This window comes from Podarcis gaigeae, assembly GCF_964106915.1.
Source record: "Podarcis gaigeae genome assembly, chromosome: 6".
Classification (NCBI taxonomy): Eukaryota; Metazoa; Chordata; class Lepidosauria; order Squamata; family Lacertidae; genus Podarcis; species Podarcis gaigeae.
In genome coordinates, this window is record NC_139682.1 from 67,972,009 (window position 1) to 67,989,357 (window position 17,349).

Here is a 17,349-nt window from a genome sequence, read left to right on the forward strand (position 1 = left end):
TTCCAAGTCTGCTTGGATGACTGTGGTGCCACCTTTAGGGAAAGAAGTGTGGACTTCGCCACTCCACTCCACTCAGCCTTTGAATGGTGAATAAATGGTGAACTGGTGCCGTTTCTCATTCCAAGCAAATACACAGAGCTTTTAGGAAACGATTTTACAAAAAGGGCACCCCCCCCCAAATTACTTAAAAAGAAAGATGCAGATCGTTTTTCAGACAAAGCAGATGTGTCTCAGTATTGATTTTAATAGCCACATGGGTGGCACTGGAACAGCTGCATCTAGAGTAGTGGATAAAATTATATGCTCTTGTGATTCTAACCTCATAACTGGACCTCAGAAAGGAGCCATTGTGATCCCTTTTAGTGATGTTAAGCTGTAGGGCACAAGTGTAGCTTAAAATGAGATAGAAGCTGTCAAAAGTAAGAGGATCTGTGAGAGTATTAATTGCACTATTGTTGGTACAGATTTCTGTCGTCAGGAATGTCTTAATTAAGCACATGGTGTCACTGAATGTCTAAGATCTTAGTAATAAGGAAAAGCTTCCTAGATTCTTCTCACAACACCCCAAGATCTGAATCAGTTGTGGCTTCTTGACACTTTTTTTTTTTTTTTGCAAGTGCTTGTGACACTTTTGACAAACGTTAATTGAGAAAGCATCAAAAGCCTGGCTGCATTATAATCAGAATAAAATTACAGAGGTTTCACACAATGTCAGGAGAGAACTTGCAGAGAAGATAGACAGATCTGGAAAGGTTTTTCCAGAAGCTAGGCTGAAAAAACAGCTCAGCAGAATCGTGCACAGGCAGCACTCACTCAGACTAGGGGCAAGAAAACCCCCCGTGAGGCTCAATATGTTTTTGGTTTGAGATAGAAAATAACCAGAAAAACTATGATTTGCACTCAGCTAGAAAGAGGGAACAGCCATGAACAATCACGGTAAAATACCCAGGTTTGTATTAATTATTACTAGCTAGAGCAGAGGTTCTTAGATTGCATTCCACAAGTTCTGCTCAAGACACTCCACAGAAAGATTGTGGAACAGAGAAGAGAACTTGGCTCTGCATTTGATTTAGGGTTTTTTCTCCTGATGATGGAAGTCAAAGTTGTTTTGACCAGGGACTGCTGGATTTAATGAACAATCTAACAAGGACCTGGTTCCAGGCCCTTGATTTTCATAGTATCACACTGTTTTTGATTATCATGCCAAATAAAAATATGCGCCTCCTTCGATTTCATCCAGAAGTTAAAAATGCAAGTTTTCTGAATTAGCATCACCCTACTGCTTTACATACATTGGGCTAAGGTAGCTTGGCCTAGGTCCTATTGAAAGTGTGATAAGTTAGTCTTAAGTTATTTTCAGTGGGGTTGAAGTATAGCTACAATCCCAACTCCACTTACCCAGGAGTAAGCACCATTGCGTTCACTAGGACTTAATTCTGAGTGGACAATGGCCAGGACAGCAGTGTTGGTGTGGCTCCATCCCATAGTTCCAACTGGTCACATTTTGTCAGCTGTGCCTGTTTTCATTGGATGAATTTGGTTGATTGTGTGTTGTTTTCTATTGGTTATAGTTTGACACCTGTTTGGAAGGGGAATTGATGCTGGCTTCCATGCAGTATTTGATGTAAATAGAAATTTGTAGCTATTAAGGAATGAAAAACAAAATTGTATTCATATTTATGCAAGCCTGACCCCCCACTGGTTGCACCGCTGCATGTAAGCGGACAAATAACAGACTCCACATCCATCCACTTTGCTCACAAAAACAGGAATATCCATTATATTAGAAAGGAAAGACAACGGTTATTAAAATGCTAGTTATGTATGTACTTTGATTTATAGGAAAACAGCAGCAGTGGTGGAAAAAAGGTTATTAAGTAGTCTGCCAAGACCCCAAGCAATTTTTAAGTGACCCAGGGAAAAAAAGTTTGAGAACCATTCTAGAATATACATAAAATATACGAAACTAATGAGTTCCACATACAACACATTCAATCATAAATTCTTACGGACATTTTAGCCTCTTATGTTGGCATCCATTGTCCTAAAAATAATAAATAAATAAATCCACACTGAAAGATTTGTGCTTCAGTTTTCTGTGAAATATGTTTCCCTCAAAAATTATATGGAGATGATGGGATGATTAGAACTTTTGCCCACTGTAGGAGTGCAGGAAGATTTATGTTAGGCTTTTATTTTGTCAGAACCCTTGTCCCTACTCTGAAAGAACTGGAAACTCCATCTCTTTTAAAAGAAACATTCTTTTCAAGTTCTTTGAAAAGACAGCCTGGTGCCTCTCTCCTTGTTTGCATTTTGTGGTTAAATTCAATTTACATTCAAGAATATATGTTTTTGATAAGTTCTAGCCTAAAGACAGAAGAGGTTTAAATCGCTTTTTAAAAAAAAGAAAGAAAGAAAGAAAGAAAGAAAGCATAAGCCTTTAGGAAATAAGTGTCAAAGGGAAAATTTTAAACCTGAAAAGTGTCAGATCCAGTTGTTTCCAGAAGGCCTGACATGGAAAGGAGTGAATACCTGTCACAGTTTGTAAATTCCTCCAGGCAGGGACCTGTCTCTTCTTTGTTTGCAAAAGTGGCAGGCACACCTGTGGAGATGATGGAATAAAAAACCCTAAGTAATGAATTGTGTTGCTCCACTAGCCAATGTTGCTTTGAATTTTGCTGCAGCCAGCGGCACTCTAATACCCCAATGAACAGGCGGGCTTGCCAACTCTACCTTTTTTTTGGAAGGAGATTACCTTGCCACTTTTGAATTTTGAATGTACCCTTTGATGGTTGGCCTTTTTTGTTTTGTTTTGTTTTGTTTTCCTTTTCATTTTCTCTCTCTCTCTAGTTTTCCTGGAAACCGTTATTTACAATTATGACAAGCTTTTCAAGAGCGGAGATGGATCAAATCAGAGACCTGTCCCTGCAAATTATGATAAGCAGAGCTTAATTTCACATGGGGAAACCCAGGTTTCTGCCTCCCAATCCTGCAAACTTAAATTTATATATATATATTATTCAAGGGAGAGAGCCCTTGAAGTGCCTGCTTTTCCAGCTGTTTCATATGTTTATACACATAAAGTGGACCTGTATAGCCACCATGTTGAGAGCAGCATGCACACTCCCAAATAATGGCCTAAAATCCCGTGTCTACCTAGAACTTCAAGACCTGTCCTGAGGGATTGTGCTTTAGTACTTGGTGGTCCTGGTATCATGTTCTGGCTGCCTTTAGACAGTCTGGCAAAAATGCAACTTTAGGAGGCAGTTTAATAAGGATATAGCCTTCACATTCATCCTTACTGTTCATCCCCAGTGTTTGGTGAAGCGCACTCTGTACGATTCTTCCCCTAGATCAGTGTTTCCCAAACTTGCATCTCCGTTGATAGACTACAACTCCCATCATCCCTAGCTAACAGGACCAGTGGTGAGAGATGATGGGAACTGTAGTCCAAAAGCAGCTGGAGACCAAAGTTTGGGGAACCCTGCCCCAGATTATAGCATCTGACAGGAGTGGCTTCACCAACTAAGGGAACAGTCTCAGCTGCCTCAAGAGTGGAGTTTAACTAGATTCTAACAACTCTCAGGCTGTAGCAAATATCCTCTTCTTGAGCAAGCTGTTCAAGTGAGTAGATGCCCAGGCTATCTTGGATAAAACTGATTGTCTGGATCCATTTCCATGCCTAGTTTTGGCATAAAAGCTGCCCTTGTCACACTGATGGGTAGCATGCACTCATAGATGCTGGTAATCAATCCTTCTGGATCTCTCAATAGCTTTGTGTACTACTGACCATGGTAATCTTCTAGACTGCCTGGACTAGTGTTTTGGTGGCTCCTTCCCTGGAAGAGCCAATTCCAGAGGGTGGCACAGGGAGGAACAGCTTAGGCATTCATACTATAGAATGCTGCTGGGTTCTATTTTCTCCCTTTTAAAAAACACATTCTTGAAATTGTTGAATGAAGTCATTTGGAGCTGAGTGCAATCAGAAGCTGTTTATGTCTACCTCTATCTTACTTTTACACCAGGAATTGCTACGTTAGGGCTTGAGATCAGTAGTGGACTAGGGAAGAGCTCAATTCTGATAAGATGTACTTTTCAGGAAAGTGGTGTTCAACTTGTTCTGAACCAAACTGTGCTCCTCCAAAAGGGGCAGGTTTATAGTTCAGGGTATGTATGCTCATACATACAACCCTGTCAGCTGAGACCCAGGCAGTATCAACAAAGTCTGATACACCCATTGTGAAATCCCTTCTTGGAGAAAGATAGCTTAGCCACCACAGTTAGAAAGGTCCTGCTTCTCTCTAAGTGTGACTATTTCAACAATTGTATTTGGGGCTGCAAGAAAAGAGAGACTAAAATACAAACTCAAGGATGCTCATTTGTACCTGTCATTGGGAACACATTGTGCCATTATTTAGAGAGTTCCACTGCTACCAGATCATTTCCAACTCCAACAGAAAGCATAAGCACTTACAAAACCTCTGCAGCTTGGGACTGGGATAACTGATAGAATGATTCTTTTATGTCAACCAGCTTATGTAGTAAGATAATATTCAATAGCTGATTTCCAGATATTTTGCTCATCCAAAGTAAAGTGGCTGGTGAGAATGAGGGGAACCTTCTCTGGGAGTGTGTGTGTTTGTGTATTTATGGAGCCTTGGTTCAGTGGAAGAGCACATGCTTTTCTATGCAAAAGGTCTTGGGTCTCAGGACTGGAAAAGACTGCTGTCTGAAACCCAACAGGCTGCTAAAGAATGCAGGCATAACTACATTGAACAATGATCGGAATCTATAAGGCAGCTTCCTATTTTACACTTGCAGCCTAGTCTGATATCCTTTGGTATTTTCAGCATTTGAGGGATTTAAAAACAATGACTTTTCTTCTGCTGTTTTATTGATGGTTGGCGTTTTCTAGCATTTATTGTCCTGTTGTTATTATTTTGCTGGTTTTATTCCATAAACCACCATGTAGATTATATGCTAAAGGGTGGTACATACATTTAGAAAAAATATATGATGCAACAGGTTAATACACCCGACTCCCCTGGAACAGCAAAACACGGTCACTCCTGCCATGTTAAAATGAGTAATATGAGTGAGTGAGCTCATACACAAGGCCACTTGCCACACACAGAGGCTCCCCCCCCCCCATTCAGTCCATTTAAAGTACAGTCGATGATTCTATGCCTTATTAATTATTGTATATAGAAAGTCTAGTTGTGATAATTATTAGTCCTGAGTGGAACAGTGTAATCTTCGGCATATACTAGGTTATTTACTCTTGGGAATCTTACGTACAATGGGAATGTTTTGTATGTGAAAAAAACCCTATGTATTTTAATTTGAATGTTGTCAGCTTGATAGAACTACCAATTACAGAACCCAAACCAGAAGTTTCTTGTTTAAATCCAGTTTTCTTGACATCAATGATTAAGCTGTCTGTGTACTTGCCATTGACTTAAATTAGTTCTTTCTTCACACCTGCTCTATCAAAATAGGGAAAGGGGAATGTTTAAAGGCTGAGATGTTGAAACACTAAAACAACACATGCATGCGAGGCTTTTTTTCTGTTTGGGTCTAATCAGGCATGCTGGAAATCTCTCAAGCAAAAATGACTGCCGGGTGGGAAGATGTTACAGTAATTATCTTGCTGTAAGTTGCAGAGTGGATGACATGAAGTTAGGGTGGTTTTTTGTGTGTAAACGGCCTGGTTATTTACAACCTACTTTTTCGTTTTGGAATCTGTTCATTTGTTGCTTCCTTGTTTGTTTTGCTTTTCAAATATAGAACTTGGTTTTATAGTGTAGATTCTGCCATGTTTTCTTTGTTTAAAGGTATCCATACACATTTTATCATACAGAAATAAATCACTATTAAGGCCTCTAGGGCAGGCTTCCTCAAACTCGGCCCTCCAGATGTTTTGAGACTACAATTCCCATCATCCCTGACCACTGGTCCTGCTAGCTAGGGATCATGGGAGTTGTAGGCCAAAAACATCTGGAGGGCCGAGTTTGAGGAAGCCTGCTGTAGGGAGTCGAAGTTTTTAGAAATATAACTATTTGGTAGATGGGTGTGTGTGTGTGTGTGTGTGTGTGAGAGAGAGAGAGAGAGAGAGAGAGAGAGAATAAGAATATGTGCTGCCAGCAGTATACTGAGATTGCATTCCTGTCTACACTTACTCTATATTGCACTCCATGAGACTATTAGTATAAATGCTTAGGATCCTTGGTGTTCCAACCATGGAAAAGCTCCTTCCGTTTGCAGAGGGAATGGGTATCCAGGAAATGGTTCCTGCTGGATGAAGAAGGCAGGTAGATCATTTTCACTGATTAAGAACACAGGGATACAAGTAGAGCCCTGCTAGATCAGGCTATCCAACATCCTGTTCTGATAGTGACCAGTCAGATACCTATGGGAAACCCACAAGCAGAACTTGAGTGTAATAGTGTTCTCCCCACTTGCGATTCTCAGTAACTACGATTCCAAGGTTTACCACCCCTAGCACCCCTAGCAGTGGAAGTAGAACATGGCCATTCCTTCCCACTCATTCCCCACACTGTTCCAGAGAGTCCTCCTGAGAAGCATTTAGCAGGGAGCATTGGGGGCTGCAGGGATAAGGTGGGATTGGTGAAAAAGTCACACTATATCTGTCAAATTTTTCTAAATTGTGTATTCCGCTATCTTGCCAGAAATGGCTCTTTTGGTAGCTAGGTGGCATATTTAGGTGGTATGATGATGATGATGATGATGATGATGATGATGTTGATGTTACTACTGCTACTACCATCGTTGCTGCTGCTCACATATAATTTTTATCATCCAGTCATTTCCCCAGAAAACCTGGTGATTCATTCTCATATATTGAACCAATGAGACTTTAATTTTATAAGGGAAATACAGGTGTAAATGTTTTCACAACCACTTCTCTGGGTACTTCTCCTCTGTGTAACACTGCTTTTCTCTCCCCAGTGCCTACCACAGCCGAGACCATAACTCCTTCCACAGAGCTGTACAAGACAACTGTGTCAACTACAAGCACCACGCCACAGAAAATTCCAATTAGCACAACATTACCTGGGGGAAAGGGGGATGAAAGCAAAGGCCCCAAGCCACCGCCAGCAGTATCAACGACCAAAATTCCTCCTGTTACAAGCTTTTTCCCTTTGCCAGAGAGGTTCTGTGAACTTGAGGTGAAAAGGGATATAACTTGGCCTCAGACTCCAAGAGGAAACATGGTGGAACGCCCCTGTCCCAAAGGAACTCGTGGTAAGACCTTAAAACTGGATTTTCAGCTTAAATAAACATTCCGGTGTCTATATCTTGAACCCTCTTTTCCTTAGCCTCGGACTATCTTTCTTATGATCTTGGCTGCTTGCAAGGAAATGGCACCTTCAGGTTTTAAGCTGTAGAGGGCATTGGAGCCTAGGTACAGAATTACATTCCAGCCCCTTTTCAAGGATTCCAGATCATAGGTCTTTGCAACAGACAGGACTTCAGCCACACTTGCTTTCTGCTGTATTTCTCATTATGAACTCCACTTTGGATGGTTTCCAGAAAATGCTAGAGCTTTTTCTTTTTCTCTCTGTTTATTCAGTATAAAGTCTGATATTTGTTAGCATTGCTTTTAATTGGCATCATTGCCTTTTGTTACCTCATTTTCCTACAGGCTTCCTTAGTCTCTTTTAAAGCGACTTAAGTACTGAAGCCCTAATCCAGTATTTCCCAGGTGCTTACGAAACATTTTTTTAAAAAATGTACACATGCACAAACAACTTGAACACTCTTACTTCCATTTCATTTTTCTCATCCTTTATATAGGAACAGCTTCATACCTCTGCATGGTTTCCACTGGAAAATGGAACCCGAATGGTCCTGATCTTAGCAACTGTACTTCACACTGGGTAAACCAGCTGGCTCAGAAGGTGGGTTGGAAAATATTTTTGATATGATACCATGCCCATGATTACCAGCACAGATGCTTATGACAAACACTGGGAACGTTGCACGAGACTAAATCAGGTGTCCTGCCATCCCAGGGCTTTAATAGGGATGTCAGGATATTGCCCACTTCAAGGGTTGGGGCAAACACACTTGTGGCTTCACCATGCAAACTGCTGCTTCCGGCTTACTCTGCCTCAAGGCAAACAATGTTGGTTTCAGCCAGGTGAAAGTTAAAGCAGAGGATGTGGCAGTTATGGGGCTCTCCTAGCTTTCAACGGAGCATCTTCTCCTTCCAAGAGCTACAGTTCCCACAACCTTCCCAGGAAATGGTGCTGAACATCATATTTGCACCAAGGAAAAGGCTGTCTCCTCTGCTTTGATCTTTGCCTAGCTGGAGCTAAGGGATTTTTCAGCAAAGGGACACAAGCGTGGAGACATTAACAGAACAGCCATTCGTTGAGCACCTGCTCTGTATTTTTGTTTTGTTTAATAAAGGGTGGTCTATAAGTAAAATGAGGGCAATTTTTAAAACACTGTGTTACTAGCAGGAGATCCCTATGAAAGTTAATATGCATAAGAGAGGGACAGGATGGACTGTTTCTGTCCTTAGCTATCAGCTCTTGTATCCCATTCTCGTTTCCTAAATATTTGAGCTGTACTGTCACATTCTGCCTGCCACATTGACAGCCTCCATAACTGTTGGGGTGAAAAGCAAATAAAGATATCCTATGTTACACTCCCCACCCCACAAAAGAATCTGTGTTTCAGATGGACTGCCCTGTGCTGAAACCCAGCTCTTGGAGATTGCGGGTGGGAGGAAACATCACAAACAAACTGCCTCATTTCCCACCGCTTCCTCCAAAGAAGCACAAAGGGGGAAAAAAATCTCAAATGCCTGCGGAGATGTTGGTTTTGCTCCCTGCAAATGCAGAGCTCTCCATGCAGCACTTTATCATCCCACCACGGGATGAATGGTGGCCATTCACTCCTGGAGAAGAAAGCGAAGGCACTTGGGAAAAGGGGGCTCATTCCTTAGCCCTGCAGATCCTGGCGATTAAGAATCAAGTCTCCTACTATTTCCGTAGCCCCATTCTGCATAGAATTTGTTGGTCACACTGAAAATGTAATGGAGCATTGAGAGAGTAGAATGGAATGCTTGGAACTGACATGATAGATAGATAGATGATAGATAGATAGATAGATAGATAGATAGATAGATAGATAGATCACCATCAATGCATATAGAACTTTACTAAATCTAAGCAGTGTTGCATATTATCTCTCATTTTTTGTGGGTGTAGGGCAGTTGGTGTTTTTTTTTTAAGGACAAAAGAACTTTGAAAGATAAAAAAAAAGATGTAGCAAAAAAATAGCCCACCTTTCTATTTAGAAATAAAGTGTTCTAAGAGTTAAGTGGCAGTGGGGGCATCACTAAAATAATTTAAATTGTCATTTCAGATCAGAAGTGGAGAAAATGCTGCTAGCCTTGCCAATGAACTGGCTAAACATACCAAAGGACAAATCTATGCTGGTGATGTGAGTTCTTCAGTCAGACTGATGGAACAGTTGGTGGATATTCTTGATGCTCAGCTGCAAGATCTGAAGCCTAACGAGAAGGACTCTGCTGGACGGAGTTATAACAAGGTAGATACCAACCTGAATAGCCTTCTCTGGTGTGCATTAGAACAACCTGGCCTTGTGGCTTTCTTTCTTTTCTCTTGCAAAACATCTGCCTGTATTTTGCACTAGTCCTTTGAAGTAGGGCACATTTAGGGGTGGTTTTTTTTGGGGGGGGGGAGGAACCACCAAATTCATGGAGACATGTGGATTCTGATGCTGTGTCAGAGTCCCCAAAGGTACACGAGAACGGAATGTGACCGTCCCCATGTGGGCAGCAGGAATTGAACGGATAATGTTAATTATACTTTAGCAGCAGCCTGAAACAGAACAATGATTAAGGCATCAATAAGAATCAGACCTGTTGTGTCCTTTGATCCTTTATAATTCTCAACCTGGGGGGGGGGGACAAACTGCGGCAGGGAAAAATGAATACTCTCCCCCCCCCCCGTGACTTTCTTACTAACATATTTGACGTATAATACTAACGTATTAGAAGTATTTGACATACCAAGCCATGAACTAACCTTAGTGCATTGGAATGGCCTTGTGCTTCATTCACTCCCTTAAAAATCCACAGATTCATCTGGAAGTGATACTTTAACACACTTTAAGATTGTTAATTTTATCAGCAGATCTTATTTCTCCGGTTAGCATATAGGCGTTTGAACAATGATCAAGTAGTACTAATCCTATTACCCTTTAAAAAAAAATGTCTAACCTCTGATGTGTGTTTTTTGTCTTATTACCAAGCTCCAAAAGCGAGAGAAGACATGCAGGTCTTACCTTAAGGTATCTCTCCTGTGCTGTCACCTTGCTTTGTCCCTGCTTCAGTCACCTGCTGCCACGCTTTTCCCTCCTGCTGCATGTCCCTATGTATTTCAGTCTTTGATAATTGTGCACTGTGCCTTCCCCACAGCAATTGTACAAAAAAAGGTGTTGGCTTTGCACGGGTATAATACCTTCAGTAAAAGCCAGTCGTAAATAATAAATCAATAATCGATACTTCCTTTCCTCCTCCTTTTATCAAAAAAAAAAAAAGAGCAGCCATGGAGCTTTTAACTGAATTGGAAATAAGAACAGCTTTGCTTCCTCGTGGTATTGTGCCTGTGGAAGGAAAACAAAACTGGCAATGGGCACACAAATTGTTTGACATGGGAACACAGGAAGTTGCCTTATACTGAGTATAGATCCACATAGCTCAGTATTGCCTACACTGGCTGGTAGCCGCTCTCCAGGGTTTCAGACTGGGGACATTGCCAGACCGGCCTGGAAATGCTAGGGATTAAAGTCGGGACTTTTCTGCATGCGGTGCAGATGCTCTATCACAGAGCTACGGCCCTGCCCCTTGCACCTGGGTTTTGTGTTTGCAGACCTGTGTATCAAAGACTGTGTAGCCATATCTAGTGGAATCCACTAATCACTGCTGCCTCGTGACTTCCATTGGTTCAGTGGAGTTTGTGTGGCAAAAGTGTCTTATGGATTACATCCCATGCTCGTGCATGACGAAAAAACAAAAACCCCAACACATACACATGTTAAACTACCCTACATTTTATTTTATTTTTGTGCACTCTTGAATCCAGCGAGTTCTCTTTTGTGTGTGTGACACCAGGGAAGCGTGTGTGTGTGTGTGGAGAGTTAACAAAGGCCAGCTTTGATCATTTGAGTTACAGATACAGTGCAAACTTTCCTCATATTCTCCTGGAAGCATATCCTGTTTCCCATATACCAGGAGAGGCATAAAGATACTAAGGAACTTGGAAAGTCTTGCAGGTCTTATTATGTGTATTCTGTTCTGGTTAATGTCAGTATTTCAACTGTGGTGGGATGTTGGATGAAAAACGAAAGCCTGCTACTGATTTGTTTTGAAACATGCATTCCATATGTCTTCGTAGTTTTTTCTTTTGCAATGTTACCAATTGGTATTAAAAATAGCAATTAAAAAAAAAAAAGCCCGAAGCAGCGCAGCATAGAATAAAATCAATAATAAAAAGGCTCCTAAGAGATGTAACGTTGTCCAACTGCTTAAAAACAACAGTGCAACTGAGAGCGGACCAGTTTATTGTTCACTCCTTTTCCTTAACCCCTTTCTCTGGAGTTACAAATCGTCCCACTCCGCGAAGGAACTAGCCATGATGAAAGCTATAACATCTGCAGAAATGCCAACTATGGTTGGAGCTTACCAGAACTTAATGCAGAATTACACCATGGTTTCTCATCTGGGGTTAACAGGGATCCCAGTTAGTCCTAGCTGCAGACATGATATTTAACTATGGGGTATGCATCCTACCAAAGGCCGGAAAAAGGTCCTGCACAATCCCTTGGCTGGCTGTTGATTGCTTAACCATGGAATATGTTACATCTGCTCTCAGCCCAGATGACATTTTGCCCTCTGTTTTACATTCAGCTGCTGATAAAACTTTGGGGAGTCCGAAGTGTGTTCAGTTTTATCAAGCGGTTTTGCAAGGAAAGGAGAGTAGGAGGCGGGGAGAACCACATGTATCTTAAATTATATCATGATAACTGCTCTCTTTTAAAGCCAGTGAGTGTGGACGCAAAGCAAAGTCTGCTGAATTGGGTTGATTTCTTTTTTACAGTTGCATTTGCAGTTCACCTTTGAAGATAAATGTCATTGGGTAAAATGTAATAACCATGTGTGTGGTTGCTACTGAAAATGTTTTGTCACTGTGATGGCAAGAATCTAGGGTTATGAGCCGGTCTTAAGTGAGGCGTTAATTCCCAATGATTTATTTGAATGAGGAGGTTGAGCACAGGCATAAATATTCTCCACTGAAATCAGTGGGGTCTCAAGCCTCCTTCACATTTTACTCTTGTAAAGGGGCAATATGAGTAGAAAGGGGCTCCTTCAGGCCCCACTCTTGCCACCTATGTATTAAGTGTGGATGTCTGAGGTGGGGGAAGCCTTTGCACATAGATGTCTGGACACATAGGCTTCCAGGACCCAGAGAAGCCTACATTTGTAGGCTACCCCACATCGGAAGTCTATACTAATGGCTGGGCATGTGTACATCTGCTACATGACCCCCCCCTCCACCCTTGTTCTCTAGTGGTTGGTATTCAGCTATGTTTTACTCAGAGTACTCCTGCTGCAATTGATGTACCTAACTTAGCCATGTGCATTACTTTCCACGTGCCTACTCTTGAGTAAAACTTAATACAACTCATAGTTTAAACACACACACAAAATCCAATTATACAAATACAACTTAGCACGTAAAACCACCCCAAAGCCAGCACAAACACAGCAGCACAAAATCAGTTTTAAACCGGCAAGGGGAAAACATTTATGTTAGCAATTTATAGGTAGCTTAATGTAAAAACAAAAAAAACCCTCTCTAAGCAATTTACCAAGTTGTTTAAAAAACACACACAAAAACAACCAATCCATAAAACTGTAAGGCTAGAATACAAATAAGATGAAAATACATGTTGTCACTAAAAATCCATAATCGGAATACTAAAACAAAATACTGAGGAGTGCATATGGGGGGGGGCGGATTAACAGTCAAAAATGCCCAATCAAATAACTAAGCTTTTGATGGGCATCTAAAATACATCACGATTGACATCTCCCGGATTGTGTGGGAGAGGAGGCAAGGAATTAAGCATATTTTAAAAATGTGCATGTCCTGGAAGAATATAAATGTCTACACTTGGCACAATGCAGGTGGGCACCAGGCAAGCCTCTCTGACGAGGATGTTCTGTGTATGGGACACCACTACCAAAAAGACCTTGCTACCTTTGGACTGTGGCATTATGGCCTGGGAATTTATTTTAACTCTCCACCTCCCTCCCCAGCCACCTTTGACAAGAAATAGTGTCATTAAAGAGCTGACTATTTTAATGTGACCAAAGAAAAGCAGCCAGTCAGACAACATTAAAAATATAAGGAGTGAATCGGGCTAATGGATGCATGCAGCCATCAGGACGCGTATATACACGCAACACGAACTGCAGCACAGCCTTAATTTCTCGCTGAGATCATTTTTAGTAGGTCTCAAATGAGCTTCCCAGTTTGGCTAAGACTAATAAAAACCTCTTAAAATTACAAATCGAAAGCTGGCTGATGCTATGCAAATGAAGCAAGTCCTCACTTCGCGACAGAGGATTCATTTGTAACTCAGATCAGAGGCTCCGATCCGTATTTCTTGGTGACTAATGAATATGGCCTCTGCAGACCAATTTCTGTTCCACTCTATTTAATGGCTGAAGCAGTATCAGTGTGAGCAGTTTGACTCTTCTATTTCCCATTAGAGAAGGGGGGAAGAAAATCCTTTCATTCCACTCCAAAGTATCTCCCACCTGCCATTGTAGAGACTCACAATTCAGACAGAAAGAGGATATTAAGATGGATTAGGCTAATTAATTTTGCTCCTGACAATAGATAGTCCTGACCCAACTTTTGTCTATCCATTCAGGCGTGGAGCAGTGTTCTGGGCGCGACATCTTTTTATTTGTGTGACGCACGCTGTTTGCATTTCTATTTGTTTTCGAAATCAGCCAAATCATATGCAGATATAGATATATGTACCTAATGACACATTGTAACTAGGTAAATGGGACATGGTGATTCAGCAATCACCCACATTATGCATTAACGTAAGAGCCTCCCTTCAACTGACGAATACCGTGTTTTCACTAAAGATCCTTTAAAAAATCCTCCTTAATTGCATATTATTTTGTGAGCATCTTAATGTGAGTGTAAGTATGTAAGATCAGGCCGCTACCGGTCATTCTTCAGTTCTGAATAAATGGGAAAATCCTCTGCTCCTGCCAAACTTAACATGAACATCGGAGTCCAGTGTAGCTCTAGCCCGGCTGGAAGAACTTTAAAATTAAAGCCATGAGTGTTCCCTTTTTATATGCTTCAGTATGCTAATAATATTCTTTTTCGCTGCTGCTCCAAGGCTTCTTATATCAATGCTCTTTGTTATAAGGGGAAAGCGGTAGCCTTTTGGTCTCTAAATCACTGCAAATCATGTTGACAGTTAAATATTGTAATTGTCATCAGATCATGTTAGGGACTCTCTCCTGTTGCCTTAAGGCAGTAAGGCCTAATATTTTTCTACTGAATGCAGGCTATTGTTGACACGGTGGACAACCTGCTTAGGACCCAAGCGCTAGACTCCTGGAGAGATATGAATTCCTCTGAACGAGCACATGCTGCAACCATGTTACTTGATACCCTGGAAGAAGGGGCCTTTGTCTTGGCTGACAACCTCTTAGAACCAACAAGGGTCGCAATGCCTACAGATCACATCGGTAAGTGAATACGTCTTGAAACGCTTGGCATCACACCGTGGGAAGAGTCCACCAAACCTAGTGGTTATTCCACATTAGATGGAACAGTGTAATCTGCCCAATTAGAAATATATTACGTGAAAATAATACAGAAACCCCTGCATTTTAAAAATGGAAAAGCATTGTAGATTGATGTTCTGGTTATAGAACAGATAGCGACTAAGATTGTAAATTCCTAGTTCGATTATTTTTGGCTAACAAAATTAAGTCAAAGGACTTAGGCAAGTAACCATTATCTTATTCTCATCCGAATTATGGAGCCAATAATGTTGGGCTACTTCTGAAGGATTATTGTAAATATTTCTGGATAAAATGTGTATGTAGCGCTTTGAACACTTTGAAAAATGTGCTACATAAATGATAGAAAATACATAGATATTTTTCAGTCCTCATGGTAGAAACTCTTTCTCCTTTTTACATAATCGGTTCCTAATGAATGTAGATTACTTTCAGGGAGAGCGCATTGCCAACTTTGGGCACATAGCACATAGTCTAAATGTTTGCATTAAACACAACTGCCTTCAGGTGAAAGTGTGTTCAGTGAGCCACGTCTCCCACAATACAAAATAGCCATGCTTCGCAGATTGCAAAATAGCTACCAACACTTTGAGCATAATTTATCATTTAAATGCTGGCAGGGAAATGAAACTATTATGTATTAGGGACATACAGGTATATCTTGTTGTGGTTAAGAAGGTTGTTGTGTATAGATGTAAAATGCCACTCTCCTTGCGCCCTTGAGGCTTATACCAGTCTACATATTAGGAGGTAGAGCACACATATGTCACAGACATTTTGAGGCTAGACCTTAAAATGGAAAAACTAATTTATGAATGGGAGAATGTCAGGAACGTGGATTTGTGAATGAGGTGGGGCATATTTCTGTTGCTAAAGGTGAAGGCAGAGTTTGCAGATGATCAGCTGTGGAATGCTAAGGATGTCTACTCCAAAGTAAATTCATCTAGGTTAAGTGGGCCTTTGCCTGCAAAGCAAATCCCCTTTGTACCAGGCCTGGTGGGCTGGGGAGATGGATTGGCTTGAGGTGCCTCACCACCCAGTCATTGCACTGACTGCCACTATCAGCCTGCAGAGCGAGGTCAGCATGTAGAGTCTCCCCCACAATGGGCAGAAGTACCACCAGTGGAAGCCATGTTCCAGGAAAGAGGAGGTGCTGAGCTGGACCTCTTCACTTGCTGGCATTGGTCCTGAGCTTGGCTGGATCACTGATCACCTCCAGGCTGCTGCAGCAACCTGCTTTCCCCCTCCTCCAGCCATCTCCCCTGGCCGGTGTGAGAGTTGTGGATGGGTTCCACCATTCCGTCACACCCTGCCCTTGCCCAACTAGTTGCTATCTAGTAATCATATTTCTTTCATATTTAGTTTATCTATTTACATTTATAAATATATACCCATTTTTCCCCTAGAAAAATAGCTGCTGGTACGCACCCTGCTACAGTTACAGATAGGTAGCCGTGTTGGTCTGCCATAGTCAAAACAAAACAAAATTCCTTCCAGTAGCACCTTAAAGACCAACTAAGTTAGTTCTTGGTATGAGCTTTCGTGTGCATGCACACTTCTTCAGATACCCTGCACCCTGCTACAGTTTTTAACAAGAACAAAAAAGAGGTGCCGTTACTGCATACTCTTGAGTAACCCCTGAAAAAAAGGACTGTCCATATCCTACCTTTCCCCAGAGTTGTGCCCATTGTTATTACCTCCACCACCCCTTTAATTTAAGTATGTTAGGCTAAAATACAATGACTGAGCCATGGTCACCCTACAGAGATTTAAGCCTGGATGCCTCCAGTCCCATTCTGACAGTTTTAATGATCTACTCCTCTGGCTTCCTGTTGCTGAGAGATTAGGCATAGCAATAGCAAGTAGGACACAAACACTAAAAATTCATGCATCATGGCTGCTTTGGTCTCCAAAAGTTAAGCATTTCTTCCAACTAAGAACTCTTGGGACTTTTGAAGTGATCTCTCTTAGGCTCACATTAAAACCAGGTTGGCTGTCATGTTCTTTGAACTGGCGTGCTGTTACTTTTGTGCATCTGCACTCGGGTTTGATTAAAATTTAAAGGAAAACGACTCCAATGCTACCGGTATGCATCTGTCATGTACAAGCAAGAAAATAAGCATCCCGAAAGGAAAAAAGGAAAAGGAAAACATCAGCCAAATCTGACCACAGAAAACAAAAACCTTCTTCTTGCTTTTTGTCCACCTAGTCTTGGAAGTTGCAGTGCTGAGTACAGAAGGACAGGTGCAGGACTTGAAATTCCCCCAGGGCAATGCGGGAGGCAATTCTATCCAGCTCTCTTCGAACACTGTGAAGCAGAACAGCAGAAGCGGTATGTCTTTTGCAAACCATTTATTTTTCAGCTGTAGCAACTTAATTTTGGAAGGGTTTGCTGTGTTATAATAATACACCCTCAGCAACATTAAAAATAGCTAGTCGATAGCTCT

At 41.4% G+C, this 17,349-nt stretch overlaps 1 protein-coding gene across 28 annotated transcripts in view; it reads left to right on the forward strand.

Moving 5' to 3' along the window:
• Positions 1–17,349, forward strand: part of ADGRL2 (adhesion G protein-coupled receptor L2) — a 353,211-nt gene that overhangs the window by 301,900 nt on the left and 33,962 nt on the right. For 17 of the 28 annotated variants that reach the window (XM_083743180.1, XM_083743186.1, XM_083743191.1 and 14 more), the window contains 6 exons: positions 6,970–7,266; positions 7,819–7,922; positions 9,400–9,585; positions 10,312–10,350; positions 14,662–14,845; positions 17,112–17,234. In XM_083743180.1, the coding sequence (XP_083599306.1) occupies positions 6,970–7,266; positions 7,819–7,922; positions 9,400–9,585; positions 10,312–10,350; positions 14,662–14,845; positions 17,112–17,234 (933 nt within the window). The remainder of the gene's footprint in view (positions 1–6,969; positions 7,267–7,818; positions 7,923–9,399; positions 9,586–10,311; positions 10,351–14,661; positions 14,846–17,111; positions 17,235–17,349) is intronic. The other 11 variants (XM_083743193.1, XM_083743182.1, XM_083743194.1 and 8 more) reach the window with 1 other exon arrangement.